We start from the raw sequence: 24977 nt of genomic DNA on the forward strand, positions 1-24977 counted from the left end.
CTACACAATAAGGCTTTCAAATAAATTATGGTTGTATGGCAGTGAAGGGTCAGTGCTGAACACTGATGTCATGCTATCGATGATGGAAACTTCCCACCACTTATACCTGAATAGATCAATAAATCTGAGCAGATTAGGAACATATCTTCAACTGACTGAACAGGAAATGTAGCCAACTTTCGACAGAGGTTGTCCAAACTTTTTCTGAACCATACTGGAATCCTCTTCGGACTAGAAGCCAGCCGACTCGTATCCGGATTTTGCACACCCCTGAGTGACACACTGCTCAATCGCACATATAGTTCAGGATTTCCTTGTAAAATGGACTGTACTCGAATGAAACAAAAGAACAATGGAAAGGATAACTCAGGAATGCAATTATTGACGAACATCGGTGCAGAGTTTGAAAAGCGGTGCACAGATTCCTTTACAGTCACAATCTGTATGCGGGGTAATAAGGGTGTCTTGAAGTGGGGAAAATCGGTGGGCAACGGGTTCTACATGACTCCTTATAGACAACGTGCAAGTTTTGACAGGCGCAGCTACATTCAGTCCCAGCGTGACCTACCGCTGGAATGTGCCAACTCGACCGTCTGTCAAACGTAGTAAACGTTACGTGGTATGAATCGGATCCCAGCGTCAAGTTTCATATCCTTGTCACAAAATGGCGCCAGTACACGAAAAACTTAAGCACACAAGTACGAGACCAAACGATTGGAACGAAAACAAGGGAATATATCGCAAGTGATCTTCAGCACCGTTTCAGAAGCACATACAAAGGTCACAGAGCAAGAGACCAACTAAATGCAAATGGAGTTCGATAAAAGCTCACACCCAAATCGATGACGTTGGAATAATTCCGGATCCCAAAGTTAACATAAGAAATGATGTGAAAATCCAACAAGAACATTCCACAGGAAACCCGTTGGTGCACAAAAGAACTGTGATACGAAGGATATATATTCTGGGGATTGTTTCATATATAAAGGGGCAAACTAGAGTAAACCCCCAACATATGATCTTTCGATTTGCGCTTGGTTTCTTCGTGTTCTCCAGACTGCATATGTTGCGTTAGAAAGCCGAAAAAGCGGGTGGCCAGCCTACCTGTGAATTGCCGACAGCCCTACTGAGTCAAAGTGCCACAGCTGATCAGGTCGAACAATGAGTGATAGAGCAATTGGGAAATGCGAGACTGTTCAGAACGCGAAATTTTGAGTCAGTTGATAGGAAAGGCGGCCTGCCTGGCTTACATGAGCAAAACAAGGTGTTTTCACAAAGAGATCTTGTTACTTTTGCACAGTGAACTTTCAAATCCTGGTGTTCGTTTCGGATTCACCAAACTAGTCCTTTCGTCACCAAATTCATACTCCCTCCCACAAACGAATTCAAACTGTCAAGATGGGACAATAAACGCACATATCTGTTCTTCCGGAGACAGTTAGCATAAGGCATATACTACTTCGTCAACCTGTTTCACGGAGACGTATGGAAAATATTAAACTGGGCTGTGACCGTAGGGTTTTCTAGCCTTGGCACAAGAGAATCCTAGCAAACGTTTACTGGTATTGGGGAAGCTCATCCTGCAGCTACAGGCACACGGGCTTCCAGTGTATGAGCATTCAGTACGGAATAAAACCGAATTTGTGTAATAACACAACATAAGCGCAACGAATGTTAAAAACTAAGCAATATTTAGAATGTGCCATTACCTGCCAATCAACCAGGGATCCACAATGTACAGCCCATGTGAAGTTTAGCGAAATCCAGCGTGTATTCTTAAAACGAAAATGTCACTACAGAAGACGTATCAGTGCACCACTTAGCGGAAGTTTTCTGGTAAAGAATCGATGCAGGCAGATAGGGGTAGAATAATGGTCCCTCCACAAAGCGGTCGATTAGAGCGTTCGTTAAGGATAGTCACCCAAGCGAAGGAGCAGCATACTGCTCTCCTTTGGTGGTAAACGCAAGGTTGCATACTCATGGGATAAGTGTTAGTGGCCTAAGTCACCAGACCCTAAAGCTAGAGTTGGTCAGGGGAAGGGGCTAACGACCATCCAGCACGTTATATCTCTGCCTTCATAGCCGCATAAACGTAGGAAGTTCTCTGAGTCATCAAATCAAACGGACAGCAATAAACGTAAAGTCAGCTGCTTCGAATACATCACAAAATAATTGGAATCTTCGTCATTCAAGATCGAACATGAACATTTTTGGATTCTTGGTACGTGTCACTTTTAAGGCCAGAAACGTGCCCGATCGTCAGGGAAACTGAGATATCCAGACAAAGATATATTTATTTTTGACAGGTGAAAGGTAATTCGGTCAGTTCTGCCATGTAAAAAAGACATCGGGGAGTAATTGCGAAAGGAAGTTTATCGACTCCGATAATAACCGAAACCAAATTTGTACCGTTCACAGTTTGGAAACCACCTCCCAGAAGCCCTGAAGCAGGTATCGTGACGCTAACGTCAACAACGGCACAGCGGTGGGTATACCGGGACAAGGACCCTGACTTCCAGCAATGTCGAAGTGCGTGTATGGTAACGGTTTCTCCGCGTTTGTCATGTGCTAAAGCGCAAAACAAGGTTACGTGCAATTGTGGGTATATCCTAAAAAAGTCAAAAATTTCCGCGCTACACGTGAATCATCAGTAATTCCTCGAGAAACTAACCTACAAAGTCGTTGGGGAGGTGAGCCAACCAAACAAGTGCTTACGCTGATTAGGATAAGAATCAAATCGACGAAAAACCTACATGACGTAGCATTTACACAAATTTGGAATTACTTCTGCAAAAGGGCCTCTTTGTTGACTTTACGGGAGATAAGGTGCGGCTGACTGAGACAGTCCCTGGTAAGTCGGACTTGTCTTGTGGGAACGTGTTGGAAGCAGTTGCCAACACAGCGAAATCCAGTCCCGTGGACACATTGAACGAGGCATAACCAGTTTGCTAGACACTTGGAAGATGTTTCATCGAGCCTAGCATGGAAAGCCAGTCAAGTGTGGCTTGCACTTCAACCAAATTATTGTGCGGCCGCTCAATCAGAGCACAGTAAGTGCTCCAGGATCCATAGCACCAACGCGACAGTTCTAGAAAGCACCTGACTTTCTCAATTAAGTCGAGTGACGTCGAGTCAGCGGTGGTTTTCAGGAGGTGCATTTTCCATCAGCCTTAACCTTAGCCATATCGATCAATGACCCCTATTTCCTTGCAGCCACACGCTGATAGATGACATCAAACTAGTGTATGCCCCATCAAACTCAATACTGATTTACTTTTCAGTTGTGCGACGAACTCAAGTGGCCATTTTATTGAAATCCAATCATATCCGAACCGGGAATGTCAATTGTTTTATCCGTTCAAATTATTCAGTGTCTTTCTCTTCCGGTGATTCCCCAAAGAATCTACTCCACCTCATTTACCATTCCCAGAATGAGGACACGCAGAAGATAATTCGCGCGTAAAAACCTGGTAAAAATCCGGTTTTTTATTGGCTAACTGCGAGTTCATAAATCCTAGCTTCAACCAACGTCATTGCCATTTCGATCGAGTTAAGCAGGAAAATGACTTATTGCCACACGTTGCCGAGGATAAACTAAGAAAACTTCCCTATTGTCGAGACGTCCATGTTACCAGTATCGTAGAGATTAACATAGGAGATATCCTGCACTACGCTTCTGCTTTAAACTTCCAGTCGAGCAAATCAATTTTCAACATCCAGTCATCCTCGTCACGACCCAAAATCCTTCTATAGGATCAAACCCTTCATCTTCTAGAACGTTCGCACCTCCGCAACTCTGCTAATTAATTGGATTGTCAATGTGTTAAATTGTCAAATCAATTTGGGTTTTCTGTTTCGTTGGTGAGTTGAATGTGATTTGTCGTTCTTATTGGGTTCTTCCGGTCATAGCCCCTCACATTTTTCTTCATTCACTTGTATAAACAACAGAAGAAACGAACAAAGTTCGTGTATTTGAGAACTGATATCGTGTAAGGTTGCGTTTGTCGCAGGTCCACAGACTACCGTTATCAATCGCGGTTCAGTTTCGCTCCAAATAGTTAGACCGGAGTCCACAGTCCGCGTAAAATAAATTGTGCAGGACCTTAGTCTGAAAACTGTGCTATACAGAACAAGGCTATGTGAACAAAGTTCACCACTAGGTATATGAAGAAAAACTAGGGCAAACGTGCATAAAATTGATATAAGTAGGCGAAATACTTCAAAAAGACCATAAATAACTCACAGATCGAGAGACCGAAAAGGTTATTTTTGCAGGTTAATTGCTCTGTTCCGTAAAGAATTAGGTTAACGGTTCCAAAATACTTGAACACCTATTGGATGGCATCGATCACACCGAACAGAGTTACAGTCATGAGTGCATGAGAGTAGCCCTTGCAACTGCATATCGTGGCAGCGGCAAGGTTGGAACATATCGCGTCAGGACTCAAAGTAAAAGGCTCAAGAGAGGCGGCTAACCATACATGACCACATGTTCAGAGAAACGGACATCGATCCAAACTGCTAGATTCGCTAGTGTCATCGGTGACAACAGCACCAAGAAACACTGGAGATTCACTGCCGTTCACAATTCCCGCAGAAAACGTACCGAATCTAACCCAGATGCAACTATCATAAAAGCAGCAGGTGATTGATGTCCCCGAACACGTTTTCCTCCAACTGGACGAGCCGCGTTGATGAGGTCTGCATACTCCTCTTGGGCTTTATGGGCGTCAAAGTCTTCACGACGAAGTGTTGATATCTGTCATAAAAAAGAAGTAAATACGAGAACTCCTGACCCACAAGAGAAACACCGGATGAACGCAGTTAGACGGTGGATCTAAGGGCACCCGCTCAGAGCTGTTAATTTCCGAAACTGCACAAAACCATATAAATGTGATTTATAAAAATGAGTTTCCGTCAAAGTTTACAATTAAGCAAGATTGAAAACGGTGGTGTATATGGACCTGCATTAATTGTCCTAGGAGTGTTCCGATCATTTCGCCATAGATCTTCATGTCGGATGTCATTGAACCATCGCTTTGTAAACATTACATGAATTGTAAGTAATACTTTATAACAGAGCATGCAACTAGGAGACTACCTTTATGGACGGTACATAACATCAGTCCAAGCAATCCCTCCTAAAAGAGGCTAACCACCGTGGATGTTTGATGCTAAATTTCCATGCAGTCACCTGCCCCTGGGACTGCCACGTACAAAAATAGCTCAGCAACAACAACAACAACAACAGTCGTTCAGCTGTAGCACCCTTTCGGTGCCTAACTGCCATGCCACCCGAAGGTTGCACGAGGGCTGGGATACTGCCAAGTTGCCCAAGCCTAGACAGAGGAAGACGAGAGGCAGAGGTCGGGTTCGAACCACGGACCTTCCCAAAAATAGCTCATGTGATGGGTGACTTTGCTGTATGAATGCCGGCTTGTGAAGGAATCAGATCCCGATGTTTCGTTATTTGGAAGCATTGCGACTGCCATTAAATAAAGTTTCCGAAACACCATTAGCATAACCTCGCTCCAGTATGCGATTCTAAAATAGCACGGACGTATCTAACAAGGATGTTAACCATTTATTATAATTCCGTTTTACCAACGCCCGTTGTTGGCCAGTTCTCAATTTACGGCGTGCAACCGTAAAGGTTTGATCAAGACACACTCTGAGCAAACGAGCTTCGTAATTAATTCTACACAGCAAACCAACAATTCCTAAGGGAGGTATGGTTGTATCAAGAGTGGATAGTAGGACAAGTGGGTTAGCAACGAACGAACTTAGATCATTCCAGTTTGTTTATAGAAGCTCAGATGCTAACCACTGAATTGAGTAAAGATGCACAAGCGGTGTCAAACATGATAATGCAATGACGGTACACCAGACGGTTTTGGAGGATTTGGCAGGTTAACTTGGCAGGATAACTTGAATCCATATTGTGATAAATGGAACGTTCATGCTGGGTGATCGAGAATATCCACACAGCCTTCTAGGACTGTTGCGATTCTCTTCGATCATCAAACGATAACCGATTGGCGTCTTTGAAGCGACTAAACCATCGCCTGAAACATGTCTTCCCTATTTCTCCTGCCATTGATGAAGGAATCTCTAGCACCTAGAACTGACCAACTGAATCACTGAGCTGAATGTGAAGGCCTCACGATGACAATAATGGATATTGGTTCGCCTGTAACACCTTCCGGTGCAAACACAAGGGCTGAGACACAGCCAGGTTACGCAAACCTAGACAGATGTATTAAAGGTGCCGAGGTTGGATTCAAACCACGGACCTTTTTGGTTAGCGGTTTCGCGTCTTAACCACTATGCTATCTCCCACTCGTCGGCTACCTTACTAAATAATTCAAGTGCGGGTAGTTCGCACTGATATCTAACATCTACACCACCCAACGTATGTTGTGTATTAGTCGACAGACGATGAGTGCCAGATTTTGCAATTATTCAAACGCATGCATGACTCTGGTGGGGCAAGAAGTTAACATAGGTTTCATAACAAGCGGAAGTATGTACAGAATAACTTTCACACAAGATGATCAAACTGGGCTCTCTCTCGTCTCTTGATGATAGCCAATTTGCTACAATTGGAATAATGACAATAATTCAATCAGTACGACTATCAACCTTCGGAGTGTAGTAACTCACAGCCGCTCAAAAGCATACAATATGAACCAGCAATATAAACCACCACGTGTAACCTGAAATGCGGCCCGCTACCAGTAAGCCCTTTCTAGTCCGTTGGACAGTGGGATGGTTGATACAAACACACATTTATACTACAAACCATTAAACATAGATTCGAACTCAAGGGCTTAATTACATCATCACTGATTGTAAATGTCACGGTTGTATACGGGTTGGGATACTGCCAGGGCACCCGAACCTGGACAGGATGAGTAGGGTCATCAACCACAGCACTTGGCTCAAAATCGGGCCGCAAGGCAGCGCTGGTTGGTTTGAGATTACTTCAGTGGTCCAAATTCCAAGGAAAAAATTGCCACACTTGATGCAACTTCCAACCTGGAGGGCCAGGAGACTATTTGTCGGACCTCTATCTACTGACAAACCTGGCAGGGCAGACTGTGGATGCTGCACGGGCATCCTGCAGTACAGATCAATGGGTTACCGAGGTACGCATACCGTCGCACAACGATAAGGTCCAGTCTCTCCGCGACGGCTAAATAAGGGTTTATCTGAAAAAATCTCACAAGCAAAGTCATCAAAAGAGATTAAGACCGAACCGCTAGACTAAATTTACAATTACGGAAATTCCAACCTGGGGGCCAGGAGACTATTTGTCGGACCTCTATCTACTGACAAACCTGGCAGGGCAGACTGTGGATGCTGCACGGGCATCCTGCAGTACAGATCAATGGGTTACCGAGGTACGCATACCGTCGCACAACGATAAGGTCCAGTCTCTCCGCGACGGCTAAATAAGGGTTTATCTGAAAAAATCTCACAAGCAAAGTCATCAAAAGAGATTAAGACCGAACCGCTAGACTAAATTTACAATTACGGAAATCCAAACAAGCGTGAACATTTCTTACGAATCTCGACAATGTATCCAAAGCAAAGTAACTTAATCGTTACCTGCTGCTACATATAGACATCCAAATACGTCCTTGTCGCTCTCAGTAAAAAGAGCTTGAGGCTGAAAATGTTTTCGTCAGCTACGTCACGACTAGTACGCTACAGAAGGACAATGCTCCACGAAAGACTTTACTGTCAAATATAAGGATACGATTCCACCCAAATAAGAGTCTAAACGTTCTGCAGAGGGCAGTGTAACAGGTGCAGGAAGGTGAAACTCTGCAACCTACACCAGCAATTAGACTTCGAATGGAAGGTTCCCTCCTTGAGGTCATTCGTGACTGAGATGTTGTGGAATAATGTAGTCAGTCAAAATACCACGCGCAACACTCAAGCAGTACAGAACACGGTTGAATGATTGAACGCGCTCATTCCAAGGGTGTGCTGGTGATCAGTTCAACTAATCATGTTTCGTAACTCAGCGCCACAGGAGTCTTGTCCGGAAAACTTGACACTTTTGTCACTTTTACCGCTCACCCAATGACTATGATACGTATGATTTTTTAACATCTTGAATGTCAACGAAGAACGTGTTATCCGATCCGGAAGCGCTACTGACAGTGGTGCTCTGGTGACATCAGTCTCCACAGTGCCCAATGGTTCGTTTCATACAACTCCCACTGACCAAGCTGACCACGAGGCAGCGTTTTTCATTGCCAGTCTTCTTTAATTCGTAAGTCAACTGGCCAGGAAGCGGAAAGTCCGATCCTGATGACGACTACACTTTTAACCAATCGCCAGTAAATAGAGTAGTGAGGGAGAACAATTGATGTTGAAGAGAAACGGAGCCTAAGATGGCAAATAGTGCCATTGGGTCGTATTCTAACCCACCAAAGAAAAGTTGCATCTACTCCTCCAAAACAAATCAGAATCAAGTGGAAAGTGGTTAACCATTCATATAAATCTGCTTTTATGAGCCCAGCCAATCAGCACTATACTTCGTAATTTGGTGAAGAAAACTTCATGGCTAGCCATACTAAAAATTACAAAGTACAATACGTAAAAAGCTTAGTGCAACGTCGAGCGGTAGGTAATCAGACGACGGGGAAAAAGAACTCCAAGTCTCACCTCGTGCATTTCGCCTAGCAGCTCGCCATAACTTTGGAAGGTCTGATCAGCTCCCATGACGCGCGAAGGGCCGTTAGCTACTATTCCCTGTCAAAAGTACAATAACACGAGTGTTTTTTCGGAAGACAATTGGAATTTCGACGAGCTACCTAACAAAAGAATTAGTGTGTGGGGAAAACCGACCTGGTAGACGGCGTCAGAGAAATGCACAACACAGTTGTGTATTGCACGCCGGATGCACCAGAGTACTACGAACAGCAGCAGGTTCAGATTGATTTGAGTGAACAAATGAAACATCCTCTCTTTCGGATTCTGTCGTTTTCTACCGAGATCCCCGTAATGGACCATCTCAATTGTGCACCCGAAGACAACCTACCTAAATCAAATGAGGTGAAATGCATCTACAAAAGAGGCTTAACCCTTCATCCATGAGTGTACGTCCGCTTGCACCAAAATAGTCTTTTGTACTAATGTCAGAGTAACCACACATTGGTGCTCAGAAGCGCAGGCGAGAAGCCACCAAATTCTAAGTGGGTAAGCTAGTTCACCACACTATATTGATACCATCAACCAAAGGATACCGAAGAAAGTGACCAGTTCATCAACGACTGGAATAGTATTAACTAGCTTGAATTCTCGAACTGGTCCCATCAGGTTTCCATGTGCTCGCTGTATCAAATCTAGATGGTTCTAACCACAACACAACAACTCGTATCAGAAGCTTTGGTCATTTTTCGAAGATCGGCACTCTATGTGGACTTTCACCAAGGAGTGACAAATTGGGTTCAACAAAAATCTACCTAGGACTCTAATTTGTGGCCAGTTGCTAGATGAAAAGGGGAATGAAAAGGGGATGAAAAGGGGAATTCACTCATTTCAGTGTGTGACAGATCTCAGCATTTATCGAATACTTAACAAACGCAATATCCATCTGGACCGGAATTCGATTTACAGCTACATCAATATGGGTAAACAGGTTTCTAACAGCAGACAAGCCATATACGCGGCGGTTTTGTATACTGTAACCAAAGGTGTTCAGAATCGCCAGGTGGCTTTCGAAAAATATGGAGTTTTTCTATACTGTTTGCAGGTGTTCAGATTCATGACGTTTATTGGTTATTCGGAGGAAGGGGTGACAAAGACGTGGACTTTGGGAGGGTGGTGGCACAGTAAATCTGACAGGTGTGTTTGCTATTATTTTAGTGGGTTTTTATCATCAGTTGCAACACATTAAGGTATGGAGCTTTTGACTTCAAGTTTCCTGATAATGCTTACCGTGTAGTTTGGTCCGTATGACAATACAACATGCCCAGTCAAAGTTGCAAATGTCATGAGATGCGGGTTGACCACCTGAAGTGCCTGTATAAATACAATAAAGTGGTTTATATTTGAAACATACTGGATTTCAATCTACAGGTACACTTTCTCTCAACATAACACAATCTATGAGGCTGCTTAAAACTCTTCAACAGCCCATCACGAATTTCGCCCTTCTTGGGACTCACCAGATACGTGGAGGCACCGAGGTTCCATCGGCCTTGTTCTCTACTTGAACACCGAATTGCAAGCGATTGGCGAAAAATGCAGAATATAGAGCATACACAATTGTCTTCTCGTAAGGGTACTGAATAGATGTAGTGAACTTTGATTAGGTTTGGTGATCCTCTAAAGAAAGAAGGGTCCCTACGTTTTTTTTCATTTTGCCGAGAATGGCTGAGTTCCATCGTTGAGCATTTTCTACTACTTCCAGTCGGTAGCCCAAGTGGTCTGAAGAATCAACTGACCAGAATATAATCAATGACTGAAATCCACGGAAAAGCTCGCCGTGGAAAATCGAAATTCTTAATTGAACAACTCGTGTTTCTTTACGCATATTACGCGTCCGTATGCACTCTCAATACAAATGAAGAAACCTGCTTTTTGATGCTTCGTTCTTCCAAATGGCATCATCAATGCGGATGTATGCAGTACAGTATTTCGTTCCTGAGAGAATACCTGCAGATCTGCGCCATAAGTGATCGCTTTTGGGGATGTTCTCTTGTGATGGCAGTCCCTTTACCAAGACAATACCGTGAAGAACGTGCTGAACCCTAGGTCACCTAAATGATACGATGTGCTTAACGGTGCAAACAGGTTGACTAATTCTAGGGATAATTAAAATCCCGTCTAAGCTTGTCACCACCTGCTGAAAAACAGCGAGAACACCGAACGTCAACGTTAAAAATTCTACTGGCAATCATCGAGCTTCCTGATCTAAAAATGTCTGGCAGAGACCTGAAGCGAACAAATATCAGCACGTCTGACCGTTAGGTCCTCCCGCTTCCTTAAGCAAACAGTTGGTCAAGCTAGCAATTCACACCTCACAAACTCGTAATGTTACCCCGCGCAAGCTGGCTTTGATCGGTTTTTATGCTAGGTATCACAGAAATCCACGTTCTGCACAAAAGCACAAACGAATATTTACCTGTTCCTTTGCTTCACATAAAAGATCCGTCATGACCATCCGACCTTCAGCATCAGTATTATTCACGCGTACGCGTAGTCCAGCGCGCGAAGTTATAATTTCATCGCTGACGTAAGCATTCGAACCGATACTGTTCCGGACAATTGCCAGGCTGCCGTGAAGCTGCAAAGTTGTTTAGATAAACAACTAATATAGAGACAGAGGAAAGGCAATGAAGTCGGAAAAACATTTGGATCGGAACAGGAACGTCCCGTAATACTTTGGATGGTCATTGCTAAATCGGGCACACAAAGAACTCATTCGCTATAGGCTTTCCGCCCGCAAATGATTCACCCCAATAACTCGCGGTTTGCACGTAAGCACCAGTAAGCACCAGAACAAAATAAAACCACTACTTCTCACACAAATCCCATCTGAAAATCGTTTAGAACACAGCGCTTCATCTTTCAGTTTAGAACGTGGTCACGATGCCTCAGAGAAATGAATGGTGCTCGATCTACTACAGTTTGAAGCGAAAACAGGATATTCGAGTACACATGGTATACACTCCCAAATAGAAGATGGGAAATGCGACCGAATGTCATGAGTCCTACGGCCTAACGAATGCAGGCGGCTCCGAATCGCACTGCTTTCGATCCTGTGCTTTTAGCCTTTGAGTAATCTGAGTATTCGGGATTCTATCTGAACAACTGATGCAAATGGTCCACTGCAGACATTGCAGAAGAAGTCGACTGAAGTTTCGGATATGGTGCCAGCAGACAGTCTATGTCTCACTGTTGTAAACGGGAGTAGACAATACGGTAGTGGTCGTTCCAAATATGTCGCTGAATTATTCCACTATCATCCACCTCCAAGTTTCGAAAATTTCGGTGCCTCCGAAAACAGCCGCTTTATAAACAGCACCATGAGTCGTAAAAGAAGGCTGCAGACGTTAGAAGCTCTCATTCTGCTTCAGAATGGGTCAATAGAGCAAGCCGTCATCAAAAAGCAACACATATCCCCTACTCATACACTGGGAACATGTGAGGATCCATATAGTTCTGTAGGATGGCGGAGATGCTTAAGTTCCTGTACTTCAATTTTCAAAAATTTAATAAATTCGCGGTGAAACGGATAGTAGAGCGGGTCCAGATAGTATCGTTTCACATAGCCAAACCAGAGGGCTATACCTAGTTGGCCACCAAGAACTTTAATGTAGATGGCTCAACTGTGCACCCGGGTTTGCACACCTATTCGGATCCTCAAAATGAGTCCTCAGTGTGAATAAGACAGCTGGAAGACATTATTCCGTTTCTCGATGTGGAGTGGCTGAGATCAGCAATCGAAATCAAGGGATTCCAAACCAAGATGGACACCCAAGATCTGTGGTCAACTGATCAGATGAATAGTAGTAATGTAGAGTAGTGAATCAACGGAATTATCATAAATTTCATCAAAAAATCCCTCGTTTTAAACAAAAGTAGCCCACATTCCGCGTCCACTTCCCCATGAGACGACGATGATAATCCATAGGGGGAATATAGGGGGGCACACCGCCTTCATAATTCAAAACAATGTACAAAAAGGAACTTACCCTTAGTTTCTCAGGCTTCAACAACGCGGCTGTTTTGAAAAATCCTACAACAGCAGCCGCTCCACACTTGTCCCGGTGCATTGTGGCCATAATCCCTCCGACTTTCAAATCAGAACCACCTGTATCATAAACAATCCCCTTGCCGATCAGGAATAAGTTGGTAACTTCTGAGCCATTTGGGTCATCGGCTAATGGTCCCGAATATTCCAGATGGACTATGGCTCCTCGGTGACGTTCATTGCCTAGACAGAAAAAAAGGGTGCTCAAAATAAATGAGTACATTCATGGGGCCGAGAAAGTGAGCGGTGGTCAGAGGAACAGAATGTGATAATCCCATCACACGGTTTAATCACAAGCAACGGAGGTCTCTCAATGAGAGTTTACTACAACCCGAATTCCACTTTTCACTTTGTTATACATCTCTATGCTTCCCTATCAGAACCACTGGATTCGGCTTGAATTGAGTGTGCCAACCACTGTACCAGGACACTAACTGATTTCAACATTGGTCAACCTACGGTACTCCGGTCACACTATAGGAGGCAGTGCTAATGCGTCACAAAATTTCCCGTTTTTTTATTAGAATCAATCGTTGAAATGGGCTTACATTGGAGCATGTAGATCTTCGGCTTTAAGGTCCACCTGGAATAAGTAGCAACTAAACTCGCCTCTTCGCCTAATGGAGCCAGCAAATCAAAGCTGTCTGTGATCACGAGGAAACAGACAACATACATAGAAAACGTGGACGTCTAACTAAACAGAATGAATGTCATTTGCGGGTTTCGAATAAAAGGTTAGATAAATTCAAAAGCGACTATTGGCTATGGTGCATACGCTGTCACAACAGAAGTAGAGCCTCTAGCAAAGTACACTCATTTGCAAACTACATTGGGTTTAATGAGTGAAGCAGCTGAATTTCTCGTTTACGATATTTTTCAACTGAATGTACTGAGGAAAGTCCGCCCCATGTTTCAGTTCGCTCTAGAGGCCCTGATGTCAGACTACTTATTGGCCTTGTGGAACTGTTCTTTCGTTCTCACTTGAAAACAACTTAGGCTTTCAAGAAGCTGCTTCCAGGCGAGAACAGTCGCATTGCAACAGAACGCTCTCTTGAACAGTGATGAAAGCTGAGGACCACGAAACATGGTGAAGAATAAAACAGTGGATTGAAACCAACTACATGATGGGCCTCGCATGTTTGGATTTTAACTTCAAGGTAATCTGACAGCCTGTGTTAAGATTCTTTGCGTCAGCAAGCTGGGTTGGGATTAACCCATCATCACTACCTCACTGAATGCCAACAACTTTGAGCCGGAGTATAACTCAGAACGATGTTTCAGGGTAAACCCTCTAATCATGTTCCGTAATAGATGGACAAAGTTGCCAAACAAGAAGAAACTGCCAAAATGTGTGGCATATTAGCTATGCGAACATTCGGTGAGTTCGAAGCTTCTGGGAGCCAGTTTGTTAGTTCGCGAAGTTAATGCCCCTTCAAAGAACACTTTGTATGGGTAAATCAGCCCAAACCATGTGACCACCAGAGTTCAGCAGTGCACTCAAACGGTACCTACTCTATATACTACTCCACTCCACTCCGCTCCGCTCTAGCTCGACCTCGGAACCAGATGGAAACCGATGAAAAATTTCGCATATTAAAAACAACCTACTGCCTCGATCTACAGCAGCAGCCAGAGGATAGAGTGTCGCATCCACCGGACCCGTTTTAACCACAACGCCAGTATCACTCAGCTCTGCCTTGATGTAATCAACAATGCGGCTAGCACACATGCGTTCAGGATCAGATCCACCTATGTCACGGCAAACGCGACGGCCCTCCTCGAGACACCAGGCAATGTGCACCTAACAAAGAGAACAGAACATAATCTAATTTTGGAAGCAACAGCAGTGAAATCTTGTACAAACAGAACAAAAAAACGTACAAATTAAACTGCCATGTTTAAACGAAAGCTGACAACCAACATGAAAACAGGTGGCTCTGGCTGAGGGTTTCCTTCCAAGTCAAAAACAAAGCACCATCGTCAGTTTATGAATGTCTATGGTGTCATCGTGTGCAACGAAACTGTGATAATGCCTGGTTGTGGTTAGTCAAATGATCTGCCGTGAGGTGGGGCTTTGCAACTAAATATTGATTTTACAATCTTGTGAAACACCTTCATCTGTGGGAAAACTGAGCAAAACTCGTCTCCAAATGCCAAACGAATACTGGAAACTCTAAACAGCGGTTCTGAATTAGGAGCAGTCATAGCCAGAGTTTTAAAACGATTTTTCATGGACTCCAGTAAAATGCACCACTTATAAGGTTGCTGAAAATTCGTCGACAGTCCGCGACCAGTTTCGTTCTTCTTGGGACTCATCAGGTAGGCGAAGACCCCGAGTTTCCGTCAAACTTATGTTCTACTTGTTCGTAGCGACTGAAACGGCCTGGTGCAGCACATTCGGCTGCCTGGAAACATCACAAACAAGTGATTCAGCTGGGTTCCAGTTGAGTATCTCGCAAAACCAAATTCGTTTCCAAATGAGTGTATTTCGCTAAGGTAAACAAGATGTTGTACGACCACCTAAATAGGGAGTAAAAGTGCATGATGCTGCATCGGTACGAAAAGACCTTTCATTGGTGGGGACGTATGTAGATATTTATCGACCTCAGATCCTTTGGGAAGTGACAATTCTTATGATCATCTTATGCACCGGTTTTCTGTTGCCGTTCATGGTAGTCATTGTAAACTGGTGACTTTTCGGCTTTGCAATAGGACAACAAATGCGGTCCTTGTGAGTAGCTATTCGTTGTGTTACAGGCCTTGCAAGGAATGACCACCACGTCACTCCAGAAATCTCGCACTATTATTAGCAATTTTTAAAGTACGTATATCATTACTTCCTCATATGTTCCAGGAGAGAACTACCCCAAAGCTAAGGCCACTTAGGTCGGTCTCCGGTAGGTGACCACTATTCATTGATCAAACCTTGTGAAGTATTTATCAATGGATGACAGTTACGAACAGAACAAAAAGCTGAAAGCGGCGGGCCGAAGAGGTAGCACAGGTTAAGAAGTATCATAAATTTGTTAGTTTGTCCACGCTCATGTTTGACAGCGCATCGGATCGCCGTCCGTTCGAAACTCGTATCTAAATCTTTCGACTCGCTTTTTTGATGGAGCAGTTACGGTAATACTGCTCTAGCAAAAAAGCGGGTCGAAAAATTTCGAACCGTTCCTTTCGATACAAGCTTCAAACGGACGGCGATCGGATGCACTGTCAAACAGCGTCCACTGTGACATCTCATTGGATGCAAGACAGAATGTCCGCTAAGGCGTGGTTCGATATGTAAACATGAGCGTGGACAAACTAACAAGTTTATGGTGATTCTTAACCTGTCAGCAGACATTTGCTGACCCACCACTTTCAGCTTTCTGTTCTTCTGGTAACCGTCATGGATCAGCTACCGTAAGACTGGGGTCGAGATGGCTGTGGTTAGGGCAAGAATTTAAACTGGAAGGTCCGTGGTTCGAATCCGACGAGTCTCTTGACTTTCCCTGTCTAGGCTTGGTCAACCTGGCAGTATCCCAGCCCTCGTGCTTCCTTCGGATAGCATGGCAGCTAGGCACCGACGGGGTGCTGAACGATTATCTTCAGGGTTAAACTCCAGCTCTTCTTAAGGACCCACAGAATACACGTTTCGTGCCATACCTGGTGGTTAAATTCTGACCAGCTAGCTGAAACACCGCTTCTGGCTGGTTTGAAATGGATATTTTCAACGCAGCACTCTCAAGAGAAACACAATGGTGCGCTGTAAGGAATTGAAGGAGCAAACCAAAGAAAGCAGTCGGGAAATCTGTCCAGTTTTGGGTACCGTCAAAAATACTGTGAGGGCATGTAGCGAAAAGTTCAACTTTCACTTCCAGGATTAAAAGGACGAGGGTTAAAAAAGATGCTTAGCGGATTCAGCGGTCTATGGAATAGATATCTGACAAAGTTCTGGCGAAAGTATATGATCAGGGAGAAATTAAGCCAAATAATGGAGTCAGCAAAAAAACGAAATCTCCACTTTTGCAATGAGAAGGAGTGCTTGTTTAGAGCTAAATAAATATGTCTGTGATGTAGTAGCTGCGTGCAACTACGCATGAGTGTCTTTTTCAGAAGCTGAAATCTCCGAAACCTCCACCACGAAAATAGTTTACCACGTTTATTTACGTGTGTCTCGGGGTAGGTATTTGATGTCCATTAGCGTCTGACTCAAGATTCAGCTTTAAAAAAATCTAACCAATGTGCTTTTTCACATGAATGTAGTTTATTTGCATGCAATATGACAAGTCAAATTGGCCAACCATAACTTTGATTTTCTCATGAGACGACATTATGACTAAAATTAAGCCGATCGTAAGGCCGCTGTTTTGAAGAAAATTGTGACCCACCTAACGTGGTAGGGAGTTTGGACATGTGGGACTGCTCAGGATGCACATCTGTCAGAACACACTTAGATACCGGAACATATAAATCAAAGCCCATAGCGCAGAGGTACAAAACTTACCAGGTGAGTGTGGTCAACTGTATACGTGCCAGGAAACCAACCGAGAGAAGTCACTTTGGATGGCTTGACAGACTTGTGTAAGTCAGACTTGACTGGCCTCAATGCGAATTCTCGCACCTCCAGCGGCTGGAACACAAAAATGTTGGAACCAGAGAACAAAAACTTTAACCAACATGAAGCACATATGGATGCGGCTTCACCGACGGCCTGGATGATGAACTAGCAATCGGTGTTCCGTTGCGATGAGCACAGAACCTTCACCAAGTTGCTTAGCTTTTTGTGCACTATTACACAATCACAGCCATGACACTGAAGTCCGTCCTGAAGCTCAGGATACCCGATAATTCTGACTTCCATCTAACAAGTGTGCTGTAATATAAACCATAAGCTAAACACAAACAATTCCGAATGTGCAGTCCCTGTCTATAGGTCCGTAGGTCAAACAGAAGAAGGTTGATCAAATCAACCTTAGGTAGGAGCTGCCACCTAAATCTTATGAGTTTGGAAAGGACGGTTCCGAAATACTTTGGAGCTCTTATGTAAGATGAACTTACTGAAGACTTGATGGAGTCTCTCGCGTTCAATAGCACACTGATATTCTTTCGCACAATTTGCAGCATACATGCTGCCTTGAGATTCCAAAATATCTTATGAGGCTTACAGGTAACGGCTTTATCTGTGAAAACAGATTATGTGTTGGAGCCCGGTTAAGGCCAACAAGCAAACAATACGATCAAAAACAAGATGGACGGGGCCAACACCTGGGAACCTTTATATTAACGTTATTCGTTTCTGGAAGACAACGCTCACAGGAAATCACAAATTTTCCACTCCTGTTGGACATTTCTTATCCTAGAAGGCTTTCCACGCGTCAAGACTCCTCTCAAGGAATGCAGTTGCAAGACAGTGGCGACAAATTCTGAGACGTTATTTGAGATATGTTCAGAAAACGCGAGTGCCAGGCTCAGCCAGTAACTCAATGCTCCATCCTGATGTCAACTAAACACTCATGTGCCACGTGGATGTCCGTAATCGTGATACAGTGGGTTCGATTCACAAAATAAACCATACTAGACCCATTGTAAACCAGTGATATGAGTCCCCGCCTTCCGAGAGCTCCACGTATGAAGTGCTTGTCTATCTTAACGAATAATCAAAGCCTAGGTATATGTTACACACGGTTCATGGCTAAATAACTGAAATGATTAAAAAAAGCTTCAGAAAGCCAATAAAAAGGAAGAGTGTTGGGTTCCCATCTTGTGACAACTCACTGTTTGAGTTCGTTACTATCCCTTGCATACCGTTGAGACTCTTCATCTTAGTTCATAGCATCATCGGCAATGATCCCTTAAGTGGGAATCGTGAGAGTACGATGATGAGCGGATTCAGTATTTCCCGACAAAGCAACCTCTAACTGCTTTTAGAACGGTGCAGGCAACAGAACACCAACGAACTCCAGCTAAACCAGTCATTTTTTAAAAAAATGCTAAGCCAAACCTGAGATAGCTCATCCATCAGGGATTTTGTTTGCAAGATAAGGGATGCGCAGAATGACCTGGAATCCTGTACACTGTAGCTAAAATCTAAGTCGGGTAAAGGGAGTGAAAACTTAGGGGGTGTTGTATATCAGCGGACTGTAAATGAACACCAATCCGACCTCACTATGCATGCACGATTTTCCAAAGTTCTGAAATCCAAATCCGCTGACTTGCAAGCAAAAAGTAAACTGCTAATAGAAGGTTGCAACCGACAAGAACCGTAGAGTTAGGTAAAAAAAAACATAAACAAGGTTACCTGCACCACAAATAATGGGACGACCAGAATATATAAGTATCTATAGCCGGCCACTTAGCAGGGAAATATGGAACCCAAATAAACTGATAATTAAAGGATGAAAAACTCACAACATAGAGTGCATGCAATGCACCAAGTAAAGTGGATAGGCACAAGGCCTCGGGCTTCGCCCAGCTGGGAAGGACCCGTATTTTCTCCAGAGCTTTCAAAGGTGTCAAAGCCAATAAAGGCCTTATGGATCCGATTTTCAAGGCACTACAACGAATAAGGATAATAACTTGAATACTCGTCTGATGCAACTAAATCTGAAACGGGCGTGGAAAAAGATGAATGGGAAGTGCATTCTGTAAATTCGCTAGCTAATCTTAGTAGGATGTGCAGGTAATAGACAAGCGGTTGAACATAATAAGGACAGGACAGAACCCAGATCCGAACAGGTTACCTGCTTAGCCATTTAGAGTGTGTGCGGAATCCTCCCGGAATTATAATCAATCTAAATGAGTAATCAGTCAGCCCGAGTGGATGCGACGATGGTGACAGATTGTCTGGCCGCGTCCTTCCCTCAGGAGTTCGTTTGTGTAGGCTATAATAGCACTATTGGTGAACGACTCGCAGTGAGTCACCCACATGGTTCTCACAACTAATCATCTAGCTCTTAGTAAATATTTCGCCCACGCTTCAGTTTGCGGCAAATCCTACACTTGCAAACACATCAGCGACCGTGAATAGCACCGTAATAAGACTAGCGGCTTGAATATCACAGGATCACTCCAAACAGGCACTCAGCACAGTACTATCGAAAATGGTGCAGAAGCCTTACATCTCTCAGATAATACTTACAAAACAGAGGGCGTGAGGTTGTGTGGATAGACCGTTCACGATATTCTAGTTGGAATTGACAAGTGAGGTTAGCTGGGTTCCGAAATCATCCAAAAACATCCTACGGAAACTGATTTTCGGGATATCGCTAACAACTGATTTAGCTCTGACAAGAATACAAAAACATTTGACTAGAAATCAGTCATTCCGTTGATCCGTCTGTTTTTGTCCTGATTTTTCTTTTGATATAGGGCCGGATACTGCCATCTACTAGTAAGCGGTGCAGACGGGCTGTACTTATCCCACTTAGCATCACTGGTCCTTTAATCGCCACGAGGACTGACCAACATCGGACTAACCTATACGAACTGTACTGCTAAAGAATGAGTGATCCTATATCGGTGTAGGCGATGGTTAACCAGTGCTGATTAGCCATTAGTTGATGAATGATAGGGTTTGACTCCTGAGAAGACTGATGGTTCTTATTAGCTAGAGGTTCACCATATACACGCACCTGATTACAAAAAGGATGGAACGCCTGCTGTGTGTTGCACTGACTGAATTTGCTCGAAATAGAAAATCTGACATCCCCCACCTTGATGGCGCCCAGTTTAAAACTTGGCGTTAAAGGACTGAGAGAAAAATCACAAAAGGAGATACCAACAATTCTGTAGATTGAAAATTTTTCTGCATCTTCCCCAAAACCCATAATACCAAGCTACCCAACAAAAGGGGTAATACTCAAACCAGGGTAAAACGCAAGACGAGATTGCGTAAAAGCCAATCTACAGGAAGCTTTGGAGGCAGTTACGATGCACAGAAAAACAAGAAATCGATTCGGTGGCGTCGTAAAACCATACCATTTGTGGGGAATAGCCCCAAAACAGTCGTCAAAGACCGAAACCCTGATATCGTCTGTGGCGAACAAGTCAAGTAGAAACGGATCTTCCTGAAACCAAGGTCTAGTGTAAAAAGTAGCAATATTGGTTCGGGGGTTTTCAAGTTTGAAGAACCCTAACGTCACGGTTAGCTAAACAGAAAGAAGCCAGTAGAACTAACTGCTACGCCGTAACCGGACTACGAACAGCTTCCAACTAACTCAGCAATGGACTGCGCGCCTTGAAAGTTGTTATGAGTTCTATCAAAATGGTAACCTCATTTCTCGGGTCTCACAGTCAACTCTCCTGAGCTCCTGGTGTGTCCTATTGCCGTGACCATAACTGGAAACACAACAGGCGCAAAATCAAGAGAAATCTGACTGCTTCATCCCAACTGCCTAAACTACGTTAAATAGATAGCAAAGAAAGCAACCTTCTCTTGAAGTCTGTTGGACTTCGATAAACGACGACTAGCATCAATACCTTAAACATCCTGCTCACCGAGTGGACCTTCACTTCAATCATCTCAGCAAAAACAGACCATGTACCTAAAAAGCATTGGTTCCAGCTGCTACAGCCTTAGCCATTAAGTATATAAAAAATAAGGGAATGAGTCACCGTTGAAGGTGAGGACCCAGTCAGGCGACGTCGAATGATTCTAATTGTTAGGTATGGCAGAGAGTGGGAGCCAAGCATTCAAGGCAATACCTCTGATGCAAGATCGCCAGTGACTGCGTGGCATGGCCACATCTGTTCAAGTCGTTAACAATTGGGTTGTCCTGGCCCAGGGTCCCAATTCGGGGAAATGGTAATCTCAAACGCATCTGAGTTGTCTGGTAAAAGCCTTCATGCTTAGCTGCTGAGTCATGAACCGATAACCCCTGGGTCACCTCTATCCAATTAAGGCCGGACGAAAAGAGCCAACGGTCTTCACGAACACGAGTGTGATTAGCTGATCTATCGAGGGAAAGCGAACTTTTCCGAAAACCGCCTAGTGTAACTCAGCATTATCGATCTGATATTTCCACCAGATCCGGCCAGTGTTTCGGGAGCATCGACGGACAAACTCGGTGTCTCCGAAGATCTGCACTCAGTGGTCACGTCTACAAACCACCTGTTGTATACTTGTTCTGTATTTCAAACGTTTAACCATCTATTGCTAAACCACTTTCTTTCGTTTTCAGCTCTCAGTGTCAAAATTTTGGATGAATAAAGCCCAGCTTCCGGACCCCCAGTCTTTTCCATTCTGATTGTCGCTGCACTCCATCCCTCGTCGAACACACCACCAAGCAGGACAGATTGAACAGCAGTATTGTACACTGCCCCTGAAATTCAAGTCAATACGACGAATGTCGAAGGCCTGCAAGAGCTGCTTTTGTTTTCCGAACTCTTGAAGTGATTTGGTTTTTCACCAGCCCAGCGGTACTTGTGCGGCTGCTCAGACAGACGAAACTATCCAGTACATCGATCGGTTAACCTGAGATCATGTTTGGGTTTGGTCTCACCCAATCTTGAAATTGCAATTTCCACATACCGAACTGTGAGGCAGAAATATTTAAGTTTTTATGATAGCGTGCATTTCAAGTCTGATCCAATAATAGCACCAACGGCGGCGTAGTCTGTAAGCCAACCGCCTGTGAGTAGTTCAACCCCAGAGCCAAACGTAGACTTCATATCAAATAAAACGACGACAGTTGGATGTTTAAAAAATTTGTCGCATTTTTGGCAAATCGAAAATACGACCTATGCAACCCAGCTTGATTCTCGCGAATCTGGCATCCCTCATGATAGATTAACGTCCGTAGGATAATACCAGAGCACCTTGACAGCTACGGCAAGCAGACTGTTACTCCGGTGGATTTCGTTCGGTGTAACTGCACGACTTTTAAAAGTAGGAATCACCGTCGAGGCGCTCCACTGTCGGTATATTTTCGCCAGTCTAGATAGTTTAGAGTGAAGTCTGCAGGACAGCCGCGAACGACTTTGGGCAAACGGTTCCAAAAATAGTGGGCATGGTTTAGTTCACCACTCAGCATTTAAACTTCACTACAACCACCGCACACATCGAGTTCCGAAAGCTCCTTAACAACTCAAACTGATAATGCCGAGCTACAGAGACGCCCAGTAGGTAGTGAACTCGATGGCTCTGTATCAACCGGTGTGTTCCTGAGGGGAAGCAAAAAGATACGTGTGCCCACATGATGCTCTGAACAGAGTCCAGTGGGACATTCCCAAACGGACGTTAATTTTGTGTCGCAGCTTTCCAGCGGTAGCTGACTGCCACATGGTTTATATGGGTCCACAGTATATTTGCAGTTAGTGGCCTCGAAGTCACACGGCAAGAGCTAGTGCAGAAATCTTGCCAGCTAGGAAAAGGACAACTAGCACACAACTGAAAAAGTCGCTCCTCGTTATATATGCGGCATTACTCTAGTATGTCAACCACTGAACCCTACAGATTCTGACGTGAGCTTCGAACAAACACTGGGGACAATATAATGTACAGGCCTGCATTTTAGATCCGTTCAATCCCTTTACTCGTCTGCAACACCCATTCGGTACCTAGATGCCATCTCCACTGAGGGAAGTTCAAGGGCCGATACAGCGAGATTGCCAAATCTCGATAACTGCAGTCGAGATGTCAGGGTCAGGTTGGAACCAAGGGCCTTCCGGTTAGTGCGTTCGCACATTAACCACTGAGCTACCTTATCCCCTCCGTATTATAATAAAAGACATTAGACACATCTGAGAGCGATAATCAAGGATGCCACATCCAAGAACAGGGATTCACCACCTAGCAACAAACCGTAGGACTCCACCTTACCGCGCGCACCAACAAATCTCATTCAGAGTATTGAGTACAGGCACACAGCCCATGTCAAGAGGGGCACTGAGACTCGATGTCCAGCTAGATGCGACCAGAATGGTGGGGGTGTACATGGTTCAATCCATGCACTGAGGAGAGACTGAGGACCTTGAAGTTACACACCCGATATAATAATACATAATATGATGTACATAATGTCTCCCGAATATGACTGTCCGTAAGGTTTTTTGGCCACCTCTCTTCAGGCATTTCTTCGGCCGCTGAAATATTTCTACCCCACTGCCATTGACTTGCCGCCCCACTTCTGATGCAGCCCTGATCGACCAGTATTCCAGCACAAGAGCTGAACTATTTCCCAGGCGTCAACATCCAGCGAGCTGGGAAATGAAAACGACGCGAACTGTGTTGCATAATCAACAATCAAGCGATCCCACTGGAGAATCTGTCAATCATGTGCATGGTGAAAGTTGGAACGGTATGATTTTAGTATTCCGTGCATTCAACTTAAGCTAACCCAGTGCAGGTTGTTCCCAATACACAATCCGGAGTAACTCTTACTGTGAAATCCCATCGCGGGCAGCCTCAGAAACGCGCCGAATGTCATCATAATCACGATCAAGCGAACCTGTAAACGAGAGAACCTGAAATATGAACGTTATAATCATATCCACATACTATTCTTTTGGAAGGTAAGGACTCGCAGTAGATTAAATGAACCCCAGAATGAAACTCGGGCACAATCTGAATTCAAAAAGTGGGTAAAAACTCATGTCGCACTACTGCATACACTATTTTGCGCCGATAGGCACTGCGAAATCAGTTCGAATTCGGCCGGTAAGATGGATACGTCATCGGTAACCAGGACAAGACAGTCGTGATCGCTGGAGTTCAACTGATTACACACATTGATGGGTACTGTTATGGCACAAATGCCCTGTTCTTGCGCGTTCACCCCCGAATCTCCAGTGACGCTACGGCTCACAGACATCACCGTATTTCAAAGGCGTGCGAACGAATTTTCCGCGCGGGCCCAACAACCTTGAAAGGAAATTTGGATGTCTAGGGCATTTAACTAGCGATTCACGTCATCAATATGTTCAACGCGAGTGATAAAGCGAAAGCCCCATTAAGTATGATGTTGGTCGAAATGCTAAACCCAAAATAAACAGAGTAGAACTGGTTACCAGTGATACCAGCAATGCCTAATCAGGTGAAACTCATGCGCTACGCCCAGCATGGCCACGGATCACGGATACTTACCAAGGCCCTGTTTGAACAAGGTCCGGACAACATATTCTCAACGGCCACCCAACAAACACACTCCGAATCCCAATGCTGATAGGATTGCACATCCCATACCGTGCAACCTCAACTATGAACTATGTTACTGCGCAG

General features: G+C 44.2%; 1 protein-coding gene across 1 annotated transcript; it reads right to left on the reverse strand.

The window, feature by feature from the left end:
- On the reverse strand, positions 1-24570 carry T265_08870 (hypothetical protein; the record flags this gene model as incomplete). Its single annotated transcript, XM_009174792.1, has 13 exons — positions 1-106; positions 2417-2568; positions 4607-4759; positions 8680-8766; positions 9955-10038; positions 11144-11305; positions 12717-12958; positions 14384-14576; positions 17265-17390; positions 19169-19313; positions 24141-24223; positions 24258-24323; positions 24370-24570. The coding sequence occupies 13 exons, from the start codon at positions 24568-24570 to the stop codon at positions 1-3; spliced, it is 1800 nt and encodes a 599-aa protein (XP_009173056.1).
- Between the last annotated feature and the right edge of the window lie 407 nt (positions 24571-24977).

Source organism: Opisthorchis viverrini, assembly GCF_000715545.1.
Source record: "Opisthorchis viverrini unplaced genomic scaffold opera_v5_243, whole genome shotgun sequence".
Classification (NCBI taxonomy): Eukaryota; Metazoa; Platyhelminthes; class Trematoda; order Opisthorchiida; family Opisthorchiidae; genus Opisthorchis; species Opisthorchis viverrini.